The sequence below is a fragment of the Leuciscus leuciscus genome (assembly GCF_965113295.1).
Source record: "Leuciscus leuciscus genome assembly, chromosome: 6".
Classification (NCBI taxonomy): Eukaryota; Metazoa; Chordata; class Actinopteri; order Cypriniformes; family Leuciscidae; genus Leuciscus; species Leuciscus leuciscus.
In genome coordinates, this window is record NC_138730.1 from 20468262 (window position 1) to 20493097 (window position 24836).

The 24836-nt window shown below is 37.3% G+C and overlaps 1 protein-coding gene across 3 annotated transcripts in view; it reads left to right on the plus strand.

The window, feature by feature from the left end:
- Nucleotides 1–24493, plus strand: part of slc44a5a (solute carrier family 44 member 5a) — a 92556-nt gene extending 68063 nt beyond the window's left edge. Inside the window, exons 3-22 of one of the 3 annotated variants that reach the window (XM_082172470.1) lie at nucleotides 31–104; nucleotides 5350–5434; nucleotides 6225–6309; nucleotides 6409–6537; nucleotides 7893–7953; nucleotides 12612–12735; nucleotides 12893–12976; nucleotides 13167–13279; nucleotides 14912–15043; nucleotides 15136–15235; nucleotides 15427–15519; nucleotides 16304–16391; nucleotides 16856–17118; nucleotides 17207–17301; nucleotides 19404–19507; nucleotides 19603–19676; nucleotides 19754–19824; nucleotides 20786–20874; nucleotides 20972–21056; nucleotides 24246–24493. In XM_082172470.1, coding sequence (XP_082028596.1) covers nucleotides 31–104; nucleotides 5350–5434; nucleotides 6225–6309; nucleotides 6409–6537; nucleotides 7893–7953; nucleotides 12612–12735; nucleotides 12893–12976; nucleotides 13167–13279; nucleotides 14912–15043; nucleotides 15136–15235; nucleotides 15427–15519; nucleotides 16304–16391; nucleotides 16856–17118; nucleotides 17207–17301; nucleotides 19404–19507; nucleotides 19603–19676; nucleotides 19754–19824; nucleotides 20786–20874; nucleotides 20972–21056; nucleotides 24246–24337 — 2041 coding nt within the window. In that variant the 3' untranslated portion in view covers nucleotides 24338–24493. Of the gene's footprint in view, nucleotides 1–30; nucleotides 105–5349; nucleotides 5435–6224; nucleotides 6310–6408; nucleotides 6538–7892; nucleotides 7954–12611; nucleotides 12736–12892; nucleotides 12977–13166; nucleotides 13280–14911; nucleotides 15044–15135; nucleotides 15236–15426; nucleotides 15520–16303; nucleotides 16392–16855; nucleotides 17119–17206; nucleotides 17302–19403; nucleotides 19508–19602; nucleotides 19677–19753; nucleotides 19825–20785; nucleotides 20875–20971; nucleotides 21057–21280; nucleotides 23888–24245 lie in introns of those variants that run through there. The other 2 variants (XM_082172468.1, XM_082172469.1) reach the window with 2 other exon arrangements.
- The last annotated feature ends 343 nt before the right edge of the window (nucleotides 24494–24836 follow it).

Here is a 24836-nt window from a genome sequence, read left to right on the forward strand (position 1 = left end):
ACTGCATTTTTATTGTCTTTTCTCTTCCAGAGGCTGCACAGATGTGCTGTGCTGTGTGCTCTTCGTCATTGTCATCCTCGGCTACATTGCACTGGGAACTGTGGGTAAGTGCTGCATCTGCTTTGTAGGAACTTACTGTAATCTTTTATTTTTGGTTATGAGCCAGGCTAGATCATCAGAGTACCATGTAAGCAAATACATGTTCCATGATAACAGGTGCAATATATAACGATTATTTAAAAAATAGACAATCTATAAAGATTTATTTTTATGTTGTAAGCTTATTTAGCATCTATGACTGAATGCCAATAAGGGCTTATTTCCTGTGACACAGGTTGAATAATTAATCATTATTAATTGATGACTGCTGATCTTGTTTTGTTAAAAAATTAATTAAAAAAATAAACTGTGCAGTTGTGTTGTAAATGTTAGTTGTAGATAATGTTTTTACAAGCTCACGAAGGGCTACATGAATACGTTTTTTTTTTTAGATTATGTATGTTTAGGAAGCTACTTTGAAATTGTTGTTTGCTAGGTTCCTCATTATATAAATGACAGTCTAACTACTTTTTTAACTTGTAGTTACTGTAACGATCACCAGCTGGAGTGCCCTCGAGAGCCACCAGAGGGCGCTCCACAATAGACTATGATCACTTCCTTACAAACTACATTTCCCATAACTCACTGCCCGGACTCATCAGCACTTATCATCTCATTCACCTGTGTCTTATCACCTTGTTTCACTCACACCATAAATACCTGGTTTTCACATTCTCTCAGTTGCGAAGTCTTGTTGTATGTTGTTGTACATTTTCGAGCGGTTTTTCCTGGTTTCGTGTCTCTTGGTTTTTGGATTTCTTGCCTGTTCCCTGGATTACTCTTCTGCTTCTGACCCCTGCCTGTTTTTGATTGTTTGTTTGTTTGTTTATTTATTTATTTGTTTGGACTGCCTTCCTGTGTTTGACCCCTGCTTGTGCTGATTACGATTCTGGATTACGCTTCAAATAAAGCTGCAATTGGATCTCAACCTTTGTGTCTCGGAGCAGTTCGTGTCAGTTACAGTAAATGAATAAATAAAGTATAACTGTAAGTATAAAGTATAAAAATAAGTAATAACTGATAAATAAAGTATTAACTGGAAACAGAGCCATGTTTATTTGGCACCAAAATTAGAATTTTAGATTGGTAATAGTTAATACTAAATACAACTGATAAAATGAGTTGATGCAAGTCACTTGATGAACAGTTTTTCTGTTTTGTTCTGTTTTCCTTTTTGACTTCCGAACACTACATTTGAGAGAGCCTATTTTGTTATACCCTCACCTGGCTATAAATACAATGTGAAATAAATAAAAAAATCACAGTGTGGCATTTCCCATGTAATGGTTGTAAAGGTCATGCCACACCACTTCTTATGGGAAAGAAATTGCTTGTTACTTGAAAAGCTACATTGTTTTGAAAACACTACTGGCATGCTAGTAAAAAGGTCATTTATGTTACTGGTTAGTATCTATCTCCCCAAATCTTAATGAAGGTAGGGCTGCTCTATACAGTGGTTTTAATGACTTTCTCTTATCCAGTGATTTAAATACTGATCTGCAGGGCCAGAAACCAACACGAGAACCTTTGATCAGATGAGGCGCCTTCCTCTAATTCTGAACCACTGGTTCTCATGAGAAAAACAAGCTTTAACAAGAACCCCATAGACTGCAGATGAATCAACATCCAACATAAGGATGCCAAAGTGGGTGTTCGGTACATAAAAGACTGAAAAAGAGATAGAAAGAGAAGGAGAGAGAGAGAGCGTCTCTCTTACTGAGGAATATTTTTTGAGAATGAAGAGCAAAGTCTGTGCATTCCTTGTCAGCTCCTCTGATGTAAGATCATACATGAATATTTTATGATGTTCAACTCCACCAGGAGCTCCTCCACAGTTTTCCCTCCACTTCAAAGCGTGGCTAAAGTTAACGCTAATGCTAATACTACTCTATGCTCTTCTTACTGTGGAGAAGCTGATGCAAGAAGAATTGCCACAGGGATGGCTTTGTTCTAGATACTGTTTATTTCAAGGACAAAAATACCTTGGGTCTGAATTCGGAAATGCCAGAATTTCGTCACATCGAATGATTTTGATCTTCATTCACATTAGCACGCTGTGGGATCATCCTTGGAGATTTACTGATATCAAGCACATTATTGTACATCCAGGCCTTGGTGCTGATGGCCACGCTGACACACACATGCCCTCACAGCAAATGCTGATCGCGTTTCAGGTGCATAATTGATAAGCGAGGCAGGGGCACGGAGAGCCCTTGTTTGAAAAGCCTTCATACATAGATGCCCGCTAGTTTCACAGCGTGATGTTCCCGCTGGAAGAGGAAATGAGTCACTTTGAAGGGATGCTGTAGATGTAGGGCGCAGCTCCACCAGAGATGAGATAAGTACAGTGGCAAGACTTTTAAATGAGGCCATACTGTTTCTCCAAGCATTGTTTGACTGTGATACGGCTGACAAAGTTTTTTATATTGTACACAATACAACTAGTGGAAACAAGTCACATAGTAATGATCAGCAATTTTTTTGTTTTGTTCTGTTTTTTGTGCTTTCTTGTGTTATTTGTTTTTGTTGTTGTTTTTTTCTTGTTTTAATCTGTTTTGTTTTTATGTTTGTTTTTTGAGAGATACATTTTAGGATATGTGTAACGATCACCGGTGAGAGTGCCCGGGATAACCATCAGAGGGCACTCCAACCCGGACGATCACCACACATCCACATACTCCATTCCCCATAATCCTTTGCCCAGAATACCATCCATTATCACATTCACCTGTGTCTCATTATCCTGTTTAGCTCACACTATAAAAGCCTGGTTCATTCTGTTAGTCTCTGCAAAGTCTTGTTAGTTGTACGTGTAACACTGTTTTCCATGTTCCTGGTTTTTGATATCTGTCCTGGGTCCTGGTTTTCCCGTTCCTGTCTCACCCTCTGGATTTGTTTGTTTGATTGAACTGATTTACTGTGCTCTGACCTCTTAACTGTTTTTGCCTTGTGGATTACCATTTCAATATAACTGCATTTGGATCCTCAACCTTCTTGTCTCAGAGCAGTTTGTGACAATATGAAAAGTTTGAGATAACTAATACAACTTTATTAAACAAGTAAAAAATGTAGCAATGATCAGCAGTTATTGTTTAGTAGTTCGTTTTGTTTATTTTTTGTTTCATTTGTTGTTTTTTGTTTTGCTTTTGTTTGTTTTGTTTTTGTTTTGTTTTGTTTTTGTGTTCTGAATTTGGCTTGATTTGTGTGTGTGTGTGTTTTTCTTTTTTTTTTCTTTTTTTTTTTGTGTGTGTTTTCTTCTGGCTTTGTTTTGTATGTTTTTTAGTTTTTTTGAGAGATACATTTTAGGCTCCACCAATGGAAGCTTGTTTCCGCCACAGAATAAAACATTTTAAAAGATTATTGCGACTTTTTATCTCACAATTGCGACTCACAACTGACTTTATTTCTCACAATTGTGACATATAAAGTCAGAATTGCTTGAAATAAATTTGCAATTCTGACTTTTTTTCTCTCGCAACTGCATGTTTATATCTCGCAATTCTGACTTTATATCTCCCAATTGCGTGTAATAAAGTCAGAATTGCGAGATATAAACATTCAATTCTGAGAAAAAAAGTCAGAATTGCGAGATGTAAACTCGCAATTGTGAGGAAAAAAGTCAGAATTGTGAGATAAAAAATCGCAATTACCTTTTTTATTCTGTGGAAGAAACAAGCTTCCATATCCACCAGATATGATAAAAGTTTGAGATAACCAAGTTAAAAACTTAGCGATAATCAGCAGTTATTGTTTAGTTGTTTTGTTTTTTTCTGTTCTGGTTTTTTTGTCTTCTGAATTTTTTTTCTTTTCTTTTTCTTGCTTTGTGTGTTTTTTGTTTTGTTTTTTGTTTTAAGAGCGATTTTAGGCTCCACCAGATATGAGATAAGTACAGTGGCGTGAGTTTTCACTGTTTCTCCAAACACGGCTATGAACAATGGCACAGTAGACAAGTCAATCCGCACCTGCATTGAATGTGAATGCCTTACTCTCCATCACTCAGATCCTTTCATGAACAGCATGTAGCACGGTGGTCTAGCCTCATTTTGCAGGGTCTGTGCAGGCACTAATGGGAAGCAATAATGCTATGACTTCATATTGCCCCTGGCAGAAGAATGATGTCACCCCTGTAAGAGCTGCCCTCCCTCTCCCCCTCCCCAAAAAAAGACCACTCAAATCTCCCTCTGCTACTGGCAAAAGATGAAATCACCTATGACATCATCCTCTAGACACAGTGTCTCGTGACTGCTATAGTCTATGGGTGCAGAAAACGATGTTGCTCATTGTGGTTACTGCATCTTAATGTATATTGGAGTATAAAGAGCTTCACTTTGAAATATTCATTTTGCGTGACGTATTTTTTGCACAACTTTGCTGCTAGTATTTTTTGCATGCATGTACTGCCACTTTTTTAAGGTCAAAGTTGTCACAGCAGCTTAATTCTAGCATTAAAGCGAGGCATTGTGGTGTGAATCTCATTTCACAGCTCTGTGAAAAGCAGCTCTAATAGCCTTTGCTCAGCAGGTTACTTCACATGAAGCTGTAGCATGCAGAGTTTTTAAGTTGTTTTTCTGTTTCATTCAGAACAATTTTCAGATGACAAAAATAATTTTGCCTTTGTGAGCAGAGAAATAGCATCTTTAGCACCTTATATAGCAGCCTGTAGAATGTGGATGGCCATTACTTCAACAGATGTCTCTGTGAATGAACATTTTATTGAAAAAAAAAAAATATATATATATATATTTTTTTTTTTTTTTTGATTGTTGAAAAATGCCAGGGACAGATGTGTCACAGTAGTTTAATTTAGCTTCATATCGATATCAAAGAGATTTCAAACAGACTTTGATACTAGGTTGTTTCTATAGTGACTTCATCCTAAAATAGAGCTGGAATCAATTATTCTCCAGTTATACTTGAATGGATTTAATCATCCTGAGATATACTGTCAAATAAACAAGGGTCTCAGAAATCATTAGTATGCACTCATGAGATAGATGTATTAGATAGCTGGTTACTTTATATGTCCCTGAAGTGAAATTTTGTGGTTAAATGCTGGTCTGCTATAATCTAATATAGCATTATGTAACCAAAGTATAGACTTAGAGAAGGACCGCAAGGGCCGAGAGGGGCATTTGAGCTGTTGACTCTTTTATTTCCCTGGTGAAAATTCAATATTTCATTATACACTATGATCCCTGTAAAGATCATTTGGGATTTAATTCATTTAATTATGTCTCCTCTTTGTTGTAGCATGGATTCATGGGGACCCAAGGAAAGTCATTTACCCAACGGACAGCACGGGTCAGTTCTGTGGACAGAAGGGCACACCAAATGCGTAAGTGCCAGAAACACCACCAGCCAATCATAAGCGTGGGTGGGAGGGGCCAAAATACACCCCATCCAATTAAAACATGTTTCACCAACCATGTAATTAGAATATTCTGATTATTACACATAACTGTACCTTCCATTTCCATTCGTGTATTTATTTATTATACCCAAAAGCACAACATTAATCCTTAAGCCTTCTAAAAATTTACATCGCATGCTTTTGTGCCGAATTCCCTTTTGTGATGTTTTGTGTTGATTGGCAGAACATAACCTTGGGGGAAATAAAGAAATGCTCATTAGAGGAGCTGGAACTCGCTGATAAGAGTGTTTGTTATGTACAGCCGTAGTGTGAGAGATGTTTACTCGGTGGTGGATTGGAAGCATTTGGATCTGTGCAGTTCATAATTAGGAGATGTGATGCCCTCAGTGGCTTATGGGATTATGGGTATAGTGGGAATCTGACACAAGCTCTTAATACTTTTCCTTGCCCAGACAAAATGATTGGATACTGAGTTTTTATCTGTATATCATACAAATTTATCTCAGCATTTCAGTTATTCATTAGGCTGGAGGACAATGATTATTTAGTGTTGAATCAGGGTTATATGTTGAGATTTACAAAGCAACACTGAGAGGAGTTTTATTACCGTGTGATAAGCACTGCAACTGAATGTTTGGAGTGGAAAGCTGCTTAAAACATTGATTTCACCCCCATAGACACAGCCGAATAGCTCCACTGACACCTACTGGCAAAATACTGCCATTTTCACACTATAATTCATTTTCCTTCGTAGAAAGAAAGCCATATTATTCTACTTCAACATACTGAAATGTGCCAGTCCTGCTGTCCTGATAAACCTCCAGTGCCCTACTACTCAGGTAATGCACTTGTTCATCACTAATACTGTCATTATATTGCTAATTTTGCCCCCACTGAACTGATTTTTTTTTTGTCTAAATAACCTAAACTGTTTCTAGATGTGTGTTTCCAAGTGCCCAGATCGATTTGCAACGTACACAGATATGCAGCTCCATTATAGATTCAACAAGAGCCACTGGGATTATTATAAACAGTTCTGCAAGCCAGGCTTCAATAACCCCAAAAAGGTAAATCACACGGGCATGCTGAAGAGTTGCTATGAACTCAATAAATGCACAATGCCAATTAGATTTAACAAACTGAAAAAGAGCTCAATAAAATTCCATTGATGTTAACTGTTTAATAGCTATCTATCCCTTCTGTGTGTTTTCAGAAGACGCTGTGACAAATTTAAAAGGCTATAAAACTTTCAGGAAATGTTATAGTTATTATCAAATTGAGCTAATAGAGACCTTTGAGAATAGATCTCCGCTGCAATACATGTCCCAGACTGTACTTATATTTGAGAAGATACCAAAGTCTAATATGAACTAGAAAATTGTTCATCAAATCCCTCCCAAACTGATTTCTCTGATCTATAGTATCCGTGTTCATTTTATAGCTGTGTATTCTGTATGTCAAAAGATGTGTCTTTTTTTCATTTCTAGAAGTATCTTAGAAATATTTTCTATTGATGTTTCTATTGTGCTGCTTAATATTTGTGTAGAAACTTTTTCAGGATTCTTTGATGAATAGAAGGTAAAAAGAACGGCATTTATTTTAAACGTAAACCATTGTGACATTATAAAAGTCTTTACTGTCACTTTGGATCAATTTAGTGCATTCTTGCTGAATTAAAGTATGTATTTCTTTAATGTATTACTTAAACTTTTAAACAATAATGTATATATTTCCAATTATAAAACGGTTAGTTCCAATCCTTGATTCTGATTGGTCAATAGCTGTGTTTTATTCACGATATAACACAGCTATGACCGCTTCACCCAACGGTTCGCTCCGCTTCGCATAACAACGCCCTTCAGCCATGACTTATTCACGCTACAGCACAGCCTCTCGTACCTTATTGCGTACATATCCATTATTATACTATACTACTACCAGCTTTACAAGTGCAACTTCTGAGCAATAAATGTTCCTCCGGGTGTCTTGATGAATTCATTTAGACTAGGACAACCCTTTGGAAGAGGTTTTATATTTTGAGACCACTGCCTTAGCATCTGTTTAGTTCTGTTTTCCAGAAGGGAGTGAGTTGTTTTCTGACAAGAATAAATCCACAGGCTCTTTCAGGGCTTTTAAGACATCATTCTCAAGAGCCATTTTGGCTGCTGGAGGATTGTTTTTCTGTATAAGTGAGTAGTGAACTTTACTTTAAAGAATGTTATGCTCCAGCTGATGTCAGACTGATGGTTTTGCACTGGTTACTATGTCTTATCTTCTAATGTTCATACCCATAATGGATGTAAATGGGTCCTTGGAATAGCGAGGAGTCATTTATCAAATAACTGACTTGCTAACATTGATAGAGTTGTATGCTGTCATACAGTGGAGTTGTTTAAGGAAAACTCTTTTTTTTTTATTGCAGTCTGTGACACAAGTGCTGCGAGATGAGGACTGTCCATCAATGATAGTGCCAAGCCGACCATGTAAGTGCTGTTTGTGTGTGTGTGTCCTGGCAAACCCTACATTGTGGGGACAAAATGTCCCCACAAGGATGGCAATATCCAAAATCCTTGTCCTTGTTGTGAAATGTTTTGGTCCCCATGAGGAAATGGGGAAATAGTGTATAAATCACACTAAGTGATGTTTTTTGAAAATGTAAAAATGCTGAAAGTTTTATGGGTAGGGTTAGGGGGAGATTTAGGGTTAGGGGATAGAATATACAGTTTGTTCAGTATAAATATCTTTCTCTATGGATGTCCCAATAAAACATGAAAACACCACGTGTGTATGTGTGCTCTGTAGAAAGTCTATGGTATGCCCCCATTTTGATAACAAAGTAAATGTTTGGGTCAGGCTCCCTTTTGAGTGGAACTCAATGCTGTGTCATGGTGTTCACGCTATAGGGGGAATGCTCCCACGTGAGCTGATGTCTAAAGCATGTGTCTAAACATGCCAATCTGATTGGCTGAATCTATGGAAATCGTGACTTTGCGTAGTGCGTCTCCAAGTACATTAATAGATGCCAGATGCCGTTTCGACAGTTTCTTCAGAAGCCGAATGTTTGCTATGCGCATTTCTCTGAAATCCTGTGTGTGTGTCTCAAGTGAGGAGTTAAGCTGTACAATATCAGTGTTGAGATACAGGAAGTGTGTGATGCCATTCCCCCCGCTTTATCATCATGTGTATGGGAGAGGAACATGCTAGGTCAGTCCTTGGGGATAAAATGGTGCTGACTGTCAGCATTGCAAGCGTTTCACCATTCGCAAGCTCTGATCCCGCTTGGCTTTTTTCTCAAGGGATGAGGGCCAAGCCCCTGCAAGGGCTCGCCAGGACTGAGTTTGTCTCCTTCTTGTTGTTCCCGTCTGGTCGGCCCGAGTTTGGTTTGTGGACCTAGTGTCTTTTCTGGACGGCCTCCCCTGAGAGATCTCGATCTGGAGAAATCCTCTCTCTCAGGTGACGATATTTAATCCTCGGCCGGAGATCTAGAAGGTCTGGCCCCTGAGGGGTACAAGCTCATAGATTCTGGTCTTTTGGCTGAGGTCACTGAGACAAGTTGTATGCCCTGAAATGGCAACTTTTTGTAACATGGTGTGGACAACATGAGGTGAACCCAGTTACTTCAAGAACGTATCTACATCCACCGTAAAGGTCTTTGTGGTTTGGTATTTCCGCTAGCCACATGCCTTTGGACGGAGCCTCGGTTGGGAGGCATCCCCTGGTGTCACGATTCTTGCATCTGCTGGTCGCAAGATCCCTCTTTGCAAGACGCATAGCATTGGTCCTAGGAACCTTAACAGAAGCCGCTTTTGAGCCCTTGGAGTCGGTCTTAGAGAAAACGCTGACTCAAATGGCTCTGCTGTTTGCATTAACATTATTTAAGAGATTAGGAGACCTCCTGGCCTTTCATTAGTCGCCTCCTGCTTAGATTTTGCTCCAGGTGATGTCAGTGTTATTTTGCACCCCAGACCGGACTACATTCCAAAAGTACCTGCAGCTCCTCAGCCGGTCACTTTGCAGCCTTTCTTTCCTCCCTCATGAGATGCTGGAGCAAGAGAGCCTCCACCTGCTATGCCCTGTCTGTGCTCTGAGGATCTATGTCCACCACTCAGGCCAGTGGCATTGATCCTCTCAGCTTCTAGTATGCTTTGGTGGCCGGTAATGCGGTCACCAAGCAGCGTATGCTGCATTGGATTACAGATGCTATGACCCTCTCCTATGAGGTATGCAGAATGGCTTCACCATAGGGATCACGACTCACTCCCCTAGGAGTGTAGTGTCTTCCTAAGCTTTTTTCGAGGGGTGTACCTTTACAGGGTGTTTGTGATGCAGCAGGCTGGTCCTGTTCGCACACAGTCATCAGGTTCATTAGTTTGGACAGATTCAACCCCAGGGGCCAGCTGGATAAATATAGCCATTATGTTAAGAAAATGACTACGTTTACATGTGCACCAATGATGCGATTAATAATCAGAGTAAGATGTTTACATGACACGAGCAGAACTCTTCACTCCAGTTTACATGCAATTTTTACTATTCTGATTATTTGATAATAAGTGTGGTAATACCACACGCTCAGATGGGCATTTAGCTTGTTACCGGATGTTACATTTTTATGGATGTACTGGATATTGTACTGGAGCAGAGACTGTGCAGCGAGTTGTGTTGACAAGTTTAGTGATTTGGAGAAGAGAAAACTTCAGAATAATGTCACAGAGTTCATTCATGAAGTTGTGTGAACAACACAGGGCATTCGGTAGAGCCCAGCACATGTGCACTTTGGTCAGAGCCGTAATAATGAGAGTGAGGTGTTTACATGGCTGTTTATTGTAATTAAAATCATCGTACACCACATAGTTTAAAGCGAATATGGTTACTACGATTAAGAGCTTAATTGCATTAATTTGATAGAAGTATTGCGTTTACATGAGGTAAAGTTTATTGCATTATTGCCAAAATCTCATTATAATCGCATTATGAGGGTGCATGTAAACACACTCAGTGTCTAAAGATCTAGTATGACCCAATAGCAGTTAGTCAAGGGGCAGTCAGTCTTACTTTTCAGTATCAAATTAGGCCAATTTACATTTTTATGTAACTGGCTTAAAAAAGTTATGAACAGTCTTAAAGAAAAGAAAATGATGACTAACTTTTATACAACTATCCTGTATCCTTCAGGGTTGACCCAAGTCCAGTCTGTGCTCAACAAGCATCTGTGCCTTTACAAAGCCTTGTGGGTAGGCTCTGTTGCCTTGGGTGTGGTGGCGTTGGAATTGATGTTCCCATCGCGTCAACAGCAAACGCAGTGTCGAGTTCCGCTCAAAAGAGAACGTCTCAGGTTACATATGTAACCCAGTTCCCTGAGAAGGGAACAAGATGTTGCCAAACCCCGGCTATGCCCGTGTGTCCTCTTCAGACAGATTGAATCTGTCGACATGCATTTCTGGCATCTCTTTATGGACAATATCTACTTCACGACATCCATACGTTCAGCCAATCAGATTGGCACATTTAGCGGAAGCGTTCCCCCCATAGCGCCAACACTATGACGCAGTGTCGATTTCCCCTCTCAGGGAAGCAGGTTTCATACGTAACCTGAGACATTTTGCCTACATTTTTGTAATAATGAGGGAAAAAGGTAAACTGCTTAATAAGCACACATACTCTTCTTTTCATTGCTTTTTTGTCAGTATATTTCAGTACAGTTGTGGTCAGAATTATTGACACCCCTGGTAAATAAAAAAATAAATCTGCATTGTTTATCCTTTTGATCTTTCATTAAAAAAACAACAACTCTAACCTTTCATTGAAGTAAAATAATTGAAAGTGGGGTGTAAATCACATTAGGAAATAAATGTTTTTCTCCAAAACACGTTGGCCATAATTATTGGCACCTTTTTATTAAACACTTTTTGCAACCTTCTTTTGCCAAGATAACAGCTCTGAGTTTTCTTCTATAATGCCTGATGAGTTTGGAGAACACATGACACAAGATCAGAGACCATTCCTCTATACAGAATCTCTCCAGATCCTTCAGATTCCCAGCTCCATGTTGGTGCTTCTCCTCTTCAGATCACTCCACTCATCAGGTCAGGGAACTGGGACGGTCATGGCAGAAGCTTCATTTTGTGCTCCGTAACACATTTTTGTGTTGATTTTGATGTTTGTTTTGGATCGTTGTCCTGATGGAAGATCCAACCACGGCCCATTATAAGATTTCTAGCAGTGGCCGTCAGGTTTTAGTCGTGTCTAACAACTGAATTTGCTGGAGATTGTTTTTGGGATTTTTCTTGAAACCCTCCCATGTGGTTATGTGGGGTTGTTTTATTTAAAATATATATATATTTAGGCTTTCTGACCCCAAGACTTAACTAATCTCTGCAATTCCCCATCTGTGATCCTTGGAGAGTCTTTGTGCCACTCAAACCTTCCTTCTCGCCGTGCATTATGACGATATTTACACATGTCCTCTTCCAGGCAGATTTGTAACATCTTTAGTTGATTGGAACTTCTTAATTATTGCCCTGATGGTGGAAATGGGAATTTTCAATGCTTTATCTATTTTCTTACAACCACTTTCTATTTTGTGATGCTCAACAATTTTATGTTGCACAACAGAACTATTTTCTTTGGTTTTACTCATTGTGATGGATGATTAAGGGAATTTGGCCTTTGTGTTTCCTCATATTTATATACTGTGAAACAGGAAGTCATAGCTAGACAATTTCATGTTCCTATAGTGTGCTAAAAACAATTAATATTAATGAGAATATACTTCAGAGATATTTTACTCTTAAAAATTTCCAAACGTGTTTTGGAGAAAAAAAAAAAAATCATTATGTGATTTACCCCCACTTTCAATAATTTTTTACTTTAATGGAAGTTAAAAGTACTTTTTCGCATTTTTTGAATGAAAGATCAAAAAGATAAACAATGCAGATTTATTTTTACCGTCATCTTTAACATATTTACCAGGGGTGCCAATAATTCTGACCACAAGTGTAAGTGAGTGGCAGGTTACATTTTAGATAATATGGCCTAATTTGCATCGGAAATGAATAGCTGTTTACTTTTTGATTTGGAGTATCATTATTATTATTCCTTTAGCAGTTGATCATTATTTTTTTCCTCACTTACATGAAAGTTTTACAGCGCTGCTTCCCAGACTTCATCACCAGAAATGGCACCCTAACAGTAGCTAACAAAACCGCTTTCAAAGATGCACTGGACACAGCCAGAAGTGTGACTGAACTCAGAGATGCAGCCAAGTATGTATATAATCTTCACTATTTAATGAGACAAAATGCTCTAGAAGTAGTTGATTCAGTTGATGTGGTAAAAGCTTCTTTTTGACAAACTCTGAGCCCTTTATTATCTAATGTATTTTTTATGACTTGTGCTTATAAATACATATTTTCCCTGCAGTGGTATTACAAGTATCCATGAGGCAAAAGAGGTGGGAATGAAGATTGTGCAGGATTATGCCAGATGTTGGTACTGGATAGTGATGTAAGCAGGCTATCATCTCAGCATCATTTCCATAAATAATGATTTTTTATTTTTGGTTGAACTGTGCCTTTAATGTGGTGCATATAAATTATATTAATTAAAAACCTTAATTTGTAATAATCTTTTAAATGTGTGTATTGCAGTATAGAAATGCTATATCTCTGTGCTCATGAGTTTCTCAATGTGACAGAGGGCTGGTCATAGCGCTGGTCATCAGTCTGATCTTCATCTTGCTGCTGCGATTCACCGCAGGCTTCCTCCTCTGGTTCATCATCATCGCTGTTATCCTGCTCGTGGCCTACGGTCAGTATTTATAGTATATATGTTCAAATGATTTTTAATGATTTTTGAAAGAAATTAATCATTTTATTCATAGGCCTATTATATTATTAAATTGATCAAAAGTGACACTCAAGACATTTATAATGTTACAAAAAAATCTATTTCAAATAAATGCTGTTCTTTTGAACTTTCTATTCATCAAAGAATCTTAATTAAATATATATATAAATATAATGTTTTCCACAAAAATATTAAGCAGGAATTGATTTCAACATTTATAATAATAAGAAATGTTTCTTGAGTACCAAATCAGTGTATTAGAATGATTTCTGAAGGATCATGTGACACTAAACACACTAATGAACGTAATTTCATTGGGGGGAAATGTGTCAACAAACATCCAAAAAAGGAGGCAAAAACAGCCAGCACAACATGGCTTATAGTTTACCAAGTCATGGCTCCAGACTGCAACCTTTTTTCCTGCAAGTGCGAATAAAATTTTGTTAGAGTTTGCACTAGTTGCACTAGTCTGACCACATTGCCCATCCGATAAGAGCTGCCATTTCTGTTGCATATGAGAAACTTAAAATGGTAAACGGAAACAAAAGTGCGCTACTCATTTAAGCAGAGCAGAACGGACTGTTTTTCAGCTCTGACCAACAATAGACAGCTCAGCGCGAGCTCAGAGCTGGTACAATTTAAATGTTATTTTTAATGTGAAGACCAAAAAAACATTATTTGTTCATCTTTCAAAGATTGTCCCTATTTGTAAAACTAAAAGTTTCAAGATTTAGGAAAACTAACACTTTTATTTAAACTTTTATTTAAAAATAAAATACCTCTGTAACCAGTAGATGGCAGCAGAGGAACACATATTGACTTATCAGTCGTTTCCAATCCCACGTTTTGCTTTTGATTTATATTTAGACATTATAAAATCACTATATTATATTAATATCAGATCATCAAGAAATATTATTATTTATTTTTTTTGTCAAAGTTTGGCATTTTTTGTACTGAAGTAGGAAAAATTTATCACAAAATCTTATGAAAAACAAAAACTTTTTTTTTCTTCAAATTGCAGCTGAATTACACACAAAGCAAGTAAAGAGCGCTCCTTTTATAATCTCTGAAGCTGTTGGTCAGTTCAGAATGATACTATAGAAGTGCTATCAAATCAGGTGATGGTGTCACCATCTGTAGAACTTAGTGGCACTTAGAGCCCTGCAAGTCATAATGACAACATATGCTGTTTAATGACTTGGCCTATTTAACATCATAATCACTAGTGCCAACTGTGTTAACTCTGGCAGCGTTTCTATTGTGTAACTCAACCGCAGCTCTGAACAGAAATTAACATGATTTCTGGATTACTACAGTGAGTATTTTCCTTTATAACAGCCATAAATTATGAAATGGATATCAGATGTTGACTATTAAGAATAATTACAAAGAAAGGTTGTCGAGAAATCAAATTTGCATGTAATAACATTTAATTCATCACAATTAATTTTTTAATTAAATGAAATCACATTTCACAGATAATTATAATCTCAAGCCCAAATTTGTGTAGAACATAAACAGATTTTATCATCTGGATTTACTGAATATCTGTTCTGCACAATGTGAAACACGTCCTTCTCTTGTTTGCAGGTATCTGGCACTGTTACTGGGAGTTCACTGTTCTCAGGAAGACCCCCGGAGCGGACGTCACCATCTCTGACATCGGCTTCCAGACTGACCTCCACGTCTACTTACAACTCAGTCAGACATGGCTAGTCTTCAGTAAGAGATTCGGTCTTCAGTAACTGACTGCACTTCGGGGCTTTGAATTTCTTCGTTACTCCTTGTTTCATGTGTTCTTCTGTTCCTCTTAGTGGTGACTCTGGGTTTGACTGAATTCTCCATAGTCTTAATACTCATATTCCTGAGAAAGCGGGTTCGCATTGCTATCGCTCTGCTCAGAGAGGGCAGCAGGTGAGTCTCTGTTTGTATCTCTGTCTGACTTCATGTGTGTGCAGAGAGAATAACAGCTGCTCTGATAATCTGTGTGTGTGTGTGTGTGTGTGTGTGTGTGTGTGTGTGTGTGTGTGTGTGTGTGTGTGTGTGTGTGTGTGTGTGTGTGTGTGTGTGTGTGTGTGTGTGTGTGTGTGTGTGTGTCTCTGCAGGGCCATCAGTTACATCATGTCCGCTCTGTTCTACCCCATCATCACCTTTGTGCTTCTGGCCATCTGTATCGCCTACTGGGCCATGACTGCGCTGTATCCTCTTCATTTACTGCTGCACAACACTCAAATCCTTTTAAGGGACAGTTCACTCAAAATTTACTCACCCTTAAGTTGTTCTAAACCTGTATGAATTAGTTTCTTCTGCTTAACACAAAAGAAGAAGAATATGGGAAACCAAACAGTTGATGGACCCCATTGACTTAGTATGGAGGAAACAAATGCTATGGAAGTTAATGGGTTCATCAACTGTTTGGTTACAGACATTCTCCAAAATATCTTCTTTTGTGTTCAGCAGAAGAAAGAAATTCATTCAGGTTTGGAATAACATGAGGGTGAATAAATGATGACAGAATTTTCATTTTTGGGTGAAAGTCAAGCCAGGTATACATGCAATTATAAATACAAAACGAAAATATTGAATAGATTAAATTGAAATGGGTGAGTTGTCCAACAAGTGTCCAGCATACATTCTCAACCCCTTCAGTAGTGTTTAAAAAGCATCCCAGAATGCACCTCATGAAGCTGGGAAATATGGGTGGCAAATCTGAGGAAGCTCAATTATAAGATAGTTAATTTAACATGTTTATGTTAATATTTAATTCCCATACTTCTATTTGTGTTGTTTTAGGGGAATTAAAAGAATGATACACACTGTCTAGCTGCACTTGAATGTTTGTTTTTCCTCCAGTTGGAGCCACTATTATAACAGCTAATAATGTGAACTTCAGCATAAAAAAGTGACCACATTGGCATAAAAATGTAAGCAACAGACACACATCAGTACCACATTTTCTTTAGACCTTAATTAAACCTGAAGCTTTCTTGCATCTTCTGGTGATGCTGTTTACAAAGTCACATCAGTCCATCCCAACTGCAAGTATGCCAACCGAACCTGCAATCCTGAGGTGAGATCTGTTCTTCACAGCTTCAACACAGTCAAGTACTGATACAGAGAGGATAACAACACTTGTACTTGTAAATATTACCCACATTAAAAAGTTGTCATTTATTTATTGTTTCCATAATAAAGAAATCTGTTTCTAAATGTGTTATTTATAATGGTTTATAAATTATTTATATATTTATATGACAAGTAATTTAATATTTCAGAGAAAGAATAGTCCATTTTTAATGGAATAAAAACATAGATATTAATGCATAGATATTAACTTGACAAATGAAAGAAGTTGCTGATTGTTATGGTTAACAGTACATTAAAAAAACAACAATCATTTCAGAAAATAGCAAGATTTTAGAATTACTGTATTGCAATGTCAGTATTTGTACATGTAAGGGTTGTTATAAAATATATTTTTTCCTCATACATTGGTGATGATTTAGCATGGCTATGCTTTTTCCTTATCAACAGAGCTTCAACAGGACCAACATCACCAAGCAGTGTCCAGGTGCTCAGTGCCTTTTTGCCTTTTATGGGGGTGAGAGCTTGTACCATCGCTACATCTTCATCCTCCAGCTCTGTAATCTGCTGGTCTTCCTCTGGCTGGTTAATTTCACCATTGCTCTGGGACAGTGCACCATCGCCGGGGCGTTCGCCTCGTATTACTGGGCCCGGAGGAAGCCCGCAGACATCCCTGCCTGCCCAGTGTTCTCCTCTTTTTCCAGGGCCATACGGTACAGTTCCAGTGTTTCCTACTGAAGTCAAAGCATTGCTCAAAACATGACCTGGAGATGAAACATCGAGCTGTGCTGTGTTTTGCAGGTATCACACAGGCTCTCTTGCTTTTGGCTCTCTCATCTTAGCAGTGGTTCAACTCATCCGAGTCATTCTGGAGTATCTGGACCACAAACTTAAAGGTTGCTTTATGTCCTTATGCCTTTGTACTTTTTGAAGACAGAGAGATAAGTAAAGAGACAGACAGACAGACAGACAGACAGATAGATAGATAGATAGATAGATAGATAGATAGATAGATAGATAGATAGATAGATAGATAGATAGACAGATAGACATACAGATGATAGATAGACAGACAGATAGGTAAATAGATAGACAGGTGATAGATAGACAGACAGACAGAGATAGATAGATAGATAGATAGACAGACAGACAGATGGATAGACAGACATACAGATGGATAGATAGATAGATAGATAGATAGATAGATAGATAGATAGATAGATACGTAAATAGACAGATAATAGATAGACAGACAGACAGATAGATAGATAGATAGATAGACAGATGATAGATAGACAGATAGATAGATAGATAGATAGATATATACGTAAATAGATAGACAGATGATAGATAGACAGACAGACAGACAGACAGATGGATAGACAGACATACAGATAGATAGATAGACAGACAGACAGACAGACAGATGGATAGACAGATATATAGATAGATAGACAGACAGACAGACAGACAGATAGATAGATAGATAGATAGATAGATAGATAGATAGATAGATAGATAGATAGATAGATAGATACGTAAATAGACAGATAATAGATAGACAGATAGATAGATAGACAGATGATAGATAGATAGACAGATAGATAGATAGATAGATACGTAAATAGATAGACAGATGATAGATAGACAGACAGACAGACAGACATACATATATACATACAGACTGACAGATAGACAGACAGACAGATAGATAGATAGATAGATAGATAGATAGACAGACAGATAGGTAAATAGATAGACAGATGATAGATAGACAGACAGACAGAGATAGATAGATAGACAGACAGACAGATGGATAGACAGACATACAGATGGATAGATAGATAGACAGACAGACAGATATATAGATAGATAGATAGATAGATAGATAGATAGATAGATAGATACGTAAATAGACAGATAATAGATAGACAGACAGACAGATGGATAGACAGACATACAGATAGATAGATAGACAAACAGATAGATAGACAGACAGACAGACAGACAGATGGATAGACAGACAGACATATAGATAGATAGATAGATACGTAAATAGACAGATAATAGATAGACAGACAGATAGATAGATAGACAGATAGATAGATACGTAAATAGATAGACAGACATACAGATAGATAGATAGATAGATAGATAGATAGACAGACAGACAGACAGATAGATGGATAGACAGACATATAGATAGATAGATAGATAGATACGTAAATAGACAGATAATAGATAGACAGACAGATAGATAGATAGACAGATGATAGATAGATAGACAGATAGATAGATAGATAGATACGTAAATAGATAGACAGATGATAGATAGACAGACAGACAGACAGACATACATATATTCATACAGACTGACAGATAGACAGACAGACAGATAGATAGATAGATAGATAGATAGATAGATAGATAGATAGATAGACAGACAGACAGACATACATATATACATACAGATAGATAGATAGATAGATAGATACGTAAATAGACAGATAATAGATAGACAGACAGATAGATAGATAGACAGATGATAGATAGATAGACAGATAGATAGATACGTAAATAGATAGACAGATGATAGATAGACAGACAGACAGACAGACAGACAGACATACATATATTCATACAGACTGACAGATAGACAGACAGACAGATAGATAGATAGATAGATAGATAGATAGACAGACAGACAGACAGACAGACATATATACATACAGATAGATAGATAGATAGATAGATATATAGATAGATAGATAGATAGATAGATAGATAGATAGATAGATAGATAGATAGATAGATAGATAGATAGATAGATAGATAGATAGATAGATAGGCAGTTTGTACACTATAAAATAATTGTGCCTATGGAAAGTCCTCATAAAACATGGAAACCAACTGTGTGTGTGTGTGTGTGTGTGTGTGTGTGTGTGTGTGTGTGTGTGTGTGTGTGTGTGTGTGTGTGTGTGTGTGTGTGTGTGTGTAGGAGCTCACAATGTGTTTGCACGGTTCCTGCTCTGCTGTCTGAAGTGCTGCTTCTGGTGTCTGGAGCGATTTATACGCTTTATGAACAGGAATGCTTACATAATGGTAAGAGTCAGCCATACTGCCCAATCAAATACACAATAACAAACTATATAAAAGTTTTATACAAGAATGTAATATATACGTATGTTTCACACTAGATTGCTATTTATGGAAAGAACTTCTGCACATCAGCGCGAGAGGCGTTCTATTTATTAATGAGGAATGTAGTGAGGTGAGAATATCCTGGTTCTCTATCAGTTAGATCAGAACTGACCGTCCTCTTACTGCAGTTCCTCTTCTCTGCCGCAGGGTGGCAGTGTTGGACAAAGTCACAGACTTCTTGCTCTTCCTGGGGAAACTGTTGATAGCAGGGAGTGTTGGTGAGTGGTTGTAGCTGTCTAATTCATGTAATATGTCGAAATCAGAACATTTTACGCTAAAGTTTTGTGAGGTTTGTTTGTTATATAAGGTTATTTATGGGAATCAATGTTTACACTTTCTAGGCTACTGCAGTATTTCTTCCATTCCTTTTTTCCATAAGTATTAAACAAATAAAAATGTTCTAAACCATCAGTCAAATGAATTAGCAACATTATTAACTTGGACTTTAAAAAAATAAAGTTGATTAAAATCAGAATAAAAGACAAAGATAATGGACTGTGCATCCCATGAAGCATTGCAAATGATGTAGGCCTAATTAAATTATGAACAACAGGACCATGTCAAATTGATTATAAGCATAAAATATTAATATTTTAATTAATATTAAAATATGTACAATACATTAGTCATTTCAAAAGATCATATGACACTGAAGACTGGAGTAATGATGCTGAAATGATTCAGCTTCAATCACATGAATAAATTACATTTTAAAATATAAATTGAAATAGAAAACAATAATATTTGTTTGAATCATATCACTGTTTATTGTATTTTGGATTAAATAAATGCAGTCTTGGTCAGCATAAGAGAACATCTTTCTGAACCCAAACTGTAGTTTTCAGTACTGTTTGAGATAAAAGAAATATGTTTTATTTTCATTAGCAATGCTTTATGAAAGTGTACGTTTGCCGCTGAGCTTTTATGCTAAAATTCCAGTTCCAAGACTACATCTCAACATGTTTATGCATAGTGTAATGCTTCACAGAAATGGCTAGTGAATTAATAAATTAATTTATTTTTGTAGCAAAAACTTATTTAACGTAAACAGTAGGCTAGTTAAGCAGACCTGCATGTATGGTCATATATCCTCTGACCACACGAGGGCGCGAGAGTGTAACAGTGAGCGACGGTCCACTGAGGTTTGTGGTTGAGCGCTCCATCAATTATATCCTGCAGGTGTTATTGCCTTCCTCCTCTTTACACGCAAGATACCCATCATCCAAGAGGAGGTGCCCGTGTTGAATTACTACTGCGTGCCTCTCTTGGTGAGAACTTCTCTTTGGTATTATTTATTATTTTAAACTGGAACTAGTTTCTGGTTGAGATATTGTTTTGACTGGCAGGTCTCTCTCTCTTTGACAGACAGTAATACTGGGTTCATACTTAATTGCGCACAGCTTCTTCAGCGTCTATGCAATGTGTGTGGACACTTTGTTCCTTTGTTTCTGTGAGTATTGCTAGCATTATTATATTTTTAAATAATATTCTGTTTTATTTTGAAAAATAAGTAAATACATTGAGTGTTGTGATCAATTTTGGCATGGAATAATAGATACTATAGCATCTATTTATGTAGCTTGAAATGATTATGTCCCTCTAGAACCTTCTCCCAGCTTGAAACCACTGGCTTTAGACTTTCACTCTTTGTGCAAAAATATTTCTAAACGGCAGATTTTCACACATTTGACTTCCTGAGGCACTACAACCTCTATTTCTCTCCGTTTTCTGTGTTATCGTACGTCACTGTGCGGCGTTCACAGGCGAAGACTTGGAGAGAAATGACGGGACAACGGCCAAGCCTTTCCTCATGTCTCCCGGCCTGAAAAGAATTCTGGGAAGAGCCGAGCTGAGCCCCAAGAAGTCACGCGGATAAAAACCCTCCGAATCTATGAGAATACCTTTACTCGACTTACGTACTTAGCATGCATTAACTTACAGTATAATATAGCTAAAGCGGACTGCGTTTTGTAATGGGAGCTGAGGATTATGGGAAGTGTTGACGTGACCATCCACCTCAAGAAAAGACCAAAGACTCTCTCTGCACTGTAACAGCACCGAACCCAGGACACGGAGCTTTGGCCTTTCAGACACAGACCCTACACTGCATACTAACATGTTTGCCTCTTACTGCTGCCTTATTCTGGGGAAATGATTACTGACATTTAAAAGCTGCCTGAGATTGGACACCTTGAGAAAAGAAGCCCAGCTTGAGAGTCGATGTTCGCTATTTCAGCGTAAAGCTGAACGACTGATTAATCGAATACAGTTTTCTTCTCTCACGTACGATTAGAGCTGGTTTTACAGCTAAAACGACATTAAAATGGTTTTCACACAATCCCTGAAGGACTTCCCCTTTTAAAAAACAATGCACACATTGGTAAACAGCATCCCATTTGACATTTAATCATCAAAATATTTTGCTCAATGTACATTTAAATTATATATTGAAGGAATTTTTTTCTGGATTAAGTCAATCCATCGCATTTGTGACATAATGTTGATTTCAATTTGTCCCTCGTTTTTTTTTTTTTTTTTTTTAAAGGCAAAAATCAAAGTAACAGTACAATGAAAGTGAATGGGCCCATATTTGGTGTATTTGTAAAGCTTATAGTTTTATACAAGCACTTACATTAATTCTTCTGTTGTAACATAATTTTTCAAGTTTTTTTGTCATTTAATGGTTTATGGCATTGTATAATTGTATATACACACATTCTGACATCATGTTAACACACGTCTTGTGGATATCCTATTGAAACGGCAAGTATTTTAATGTTTGCGCACTGTAACCCAGATTTTGGCTTATTTAAAGAAGAGAAGGGACAGGTGGACATTCATTTTTGTTATTATATCAACACTGTCACAAACGCTGTCGATTAACTGAACCTTCAGCATTGCAGTTGTAATCGAGGGCAAAGAGATTTCCTGTATCACAGTCGCTCAACTGCAGATCAGATGGACTAAACACTCGTGTATAAAAACTAGGGCTGCATCTGAAATCGCATACTTCACTACTATATAGTAGGCGAAAACAGTTTGTGTTGTAAATATGTCCAACTTCACCGTACTCATAAAAGAGCTGCTTCTTCCAGTGAGATTTTGAAGTGTGCATGCGATGGACACTTTACTATCCCATGAGGCCACGGGAGAGGATTTATGAGTGGCAGTGAAGCGACGCAACTGACGCTAGTAGGTCACGTGATAATGACAACATGGCGAATGTAGTATGACCTGATTACAGTCATACTATATAGAACATACTTTTTTTTTTAGCACTTGTGAAATAACTTACTCAAAACAAGTTCCTACTCAAGAGAGTATGTGATTTCGGACGCAGCCTAGGCATCTCTTAGTTGCATCCATTATCTTAAGGCAACATTCTTTCTTTGAGCTCTAGGTGTTCAGTCTGGTTTTCTTTAAACCCTCATCACTGAATTTAAAGCAACATGTACAGTAAATAATGTAACCAGTCTTCCAGATCAGTTCGATAATATTTTCGGTTCAATGAAACGCTCCTCTGAATATGACGCACAGGCAGAGGAATTCATTAAAATTTAATGGTGATAATTATTGAATGTCTCTTACATTGTCATGTCGAAACGCAAACCGTGGTTTATTTCCATGTAAATAATGAACACATCACTACTCGTATGTGTGCTGTGCCACTGTATTTGGGACTCATGAATGCATGTCAGTTTTCCCTGCTCAAAATACTTTAACAGATGATTAACGTGAGGTTTGGAAGACTTTAAAAAAGCACTCTTTATCTGAAATCAGCAAAGGGCTTTCATAGCATTTTCTTTTCTGTGTAGTTGAAGTGATTGGGAGTCATCTGGCTTGCAGAAGGACAGTAGACAAAGTGCGTTTCTAAATGCTTCCTTCAGGACCGGCGAGTGAGATTGAGAGAAGAATAAGCACTTCTACTCCTGTAACAATTTATTTCCTGAGGAAGATAAAAGAACCAAACCATTGTTGTTTTTTGTTGGTCCCCTTTTAAGGATCTTTTTGAGAATAATTGGAAATATAAAAGAACTGTCCTTCTCAAAAAAAGTCATTTAGGTTTATTTGTACTGTGAGATACAAGATTAAAGTGCTATGGTTTTATAATCCTAGATTAAAACACTTTTGTAATGTTGTAGGAGTGGGTATTTATTGTATTTGTACTTTTGTACCACAAAATGGAATTGTGATTTTTTTTTTTATATATAAATTAATAAAACTATTTAAAGAATACCTTCCCTGAATGACTTCCCTCAGGTCTATTTTGCACATTACAAATATCTCAAAGGAATTTTTTTTCTTTATCCTAAGTTGTCAAACAATACGGCACAGCTGTGATGAATCTCTCACTAATAAACATTATTTCTCAGGATTTAATTCCCTTTATTAAACTGCCATTGAAATGCATTAAAGCTTCAACACTGCCAATTTTTCAAAAAATGTGTTTTGTGGATCTCTCATCAAAAACCATTAGCAGACTATACGCTTAACCCTAGAGTGATATTTTAACAGTAACGAATGCCTTCAAGTAACATAACACCAGAGTAAACGGAAATCGCTCTGTTTGGGATAAGTTAAACACAAAGACATGCACGTATAAGCATCCTTGTGTGACACAAGTTGTGTCTACTTCCAGCTCTAGACCTGGAGGAAAATGGATCAGCTGCTCGACCCTTTTACACGACCAGCTCGCTGAGAAAAATCCTCAAGATGGCTAACGGGAAATAAACAGCCGTCGTCCTGCTGCATACGATAATAGCAGCAGATACAAATTATTCACTGATTTCTTATGTTTAATGCAAGGATTGATGGCTTTGCAAACTGCATCTTTAGATCTATACCAAAATTGGTCAATCTTCCAGTGACCATAAAAGATAGCAGACTAAAATATCAAAATGATTGACATGTTAAAGTGCAAGAACATGCGGTAAAACACTGTCAGTCGCAAAGAAACCAAAATTGTAGAGCATTATACAGACCAAGATGTCAAGTAATGGGCATTTCTGAAACATTTGTTTGCATTTAATAAGATAAGCCTAAAAAGATAAGCTTAAATGTTTCCTCCCTTCAGTTCATAAGTATCGGTTTAATTCAATTGTAAACTAGCATTTAATGACTAGTCTAGATTGTTGCTCAAGAACAAATGTGAGAAAAAGGCAGCATAGAAAACTTTCTAGCCATACATAATCCCAAAACAATTCGGAAACATCTGATTCAACTCAAAGTT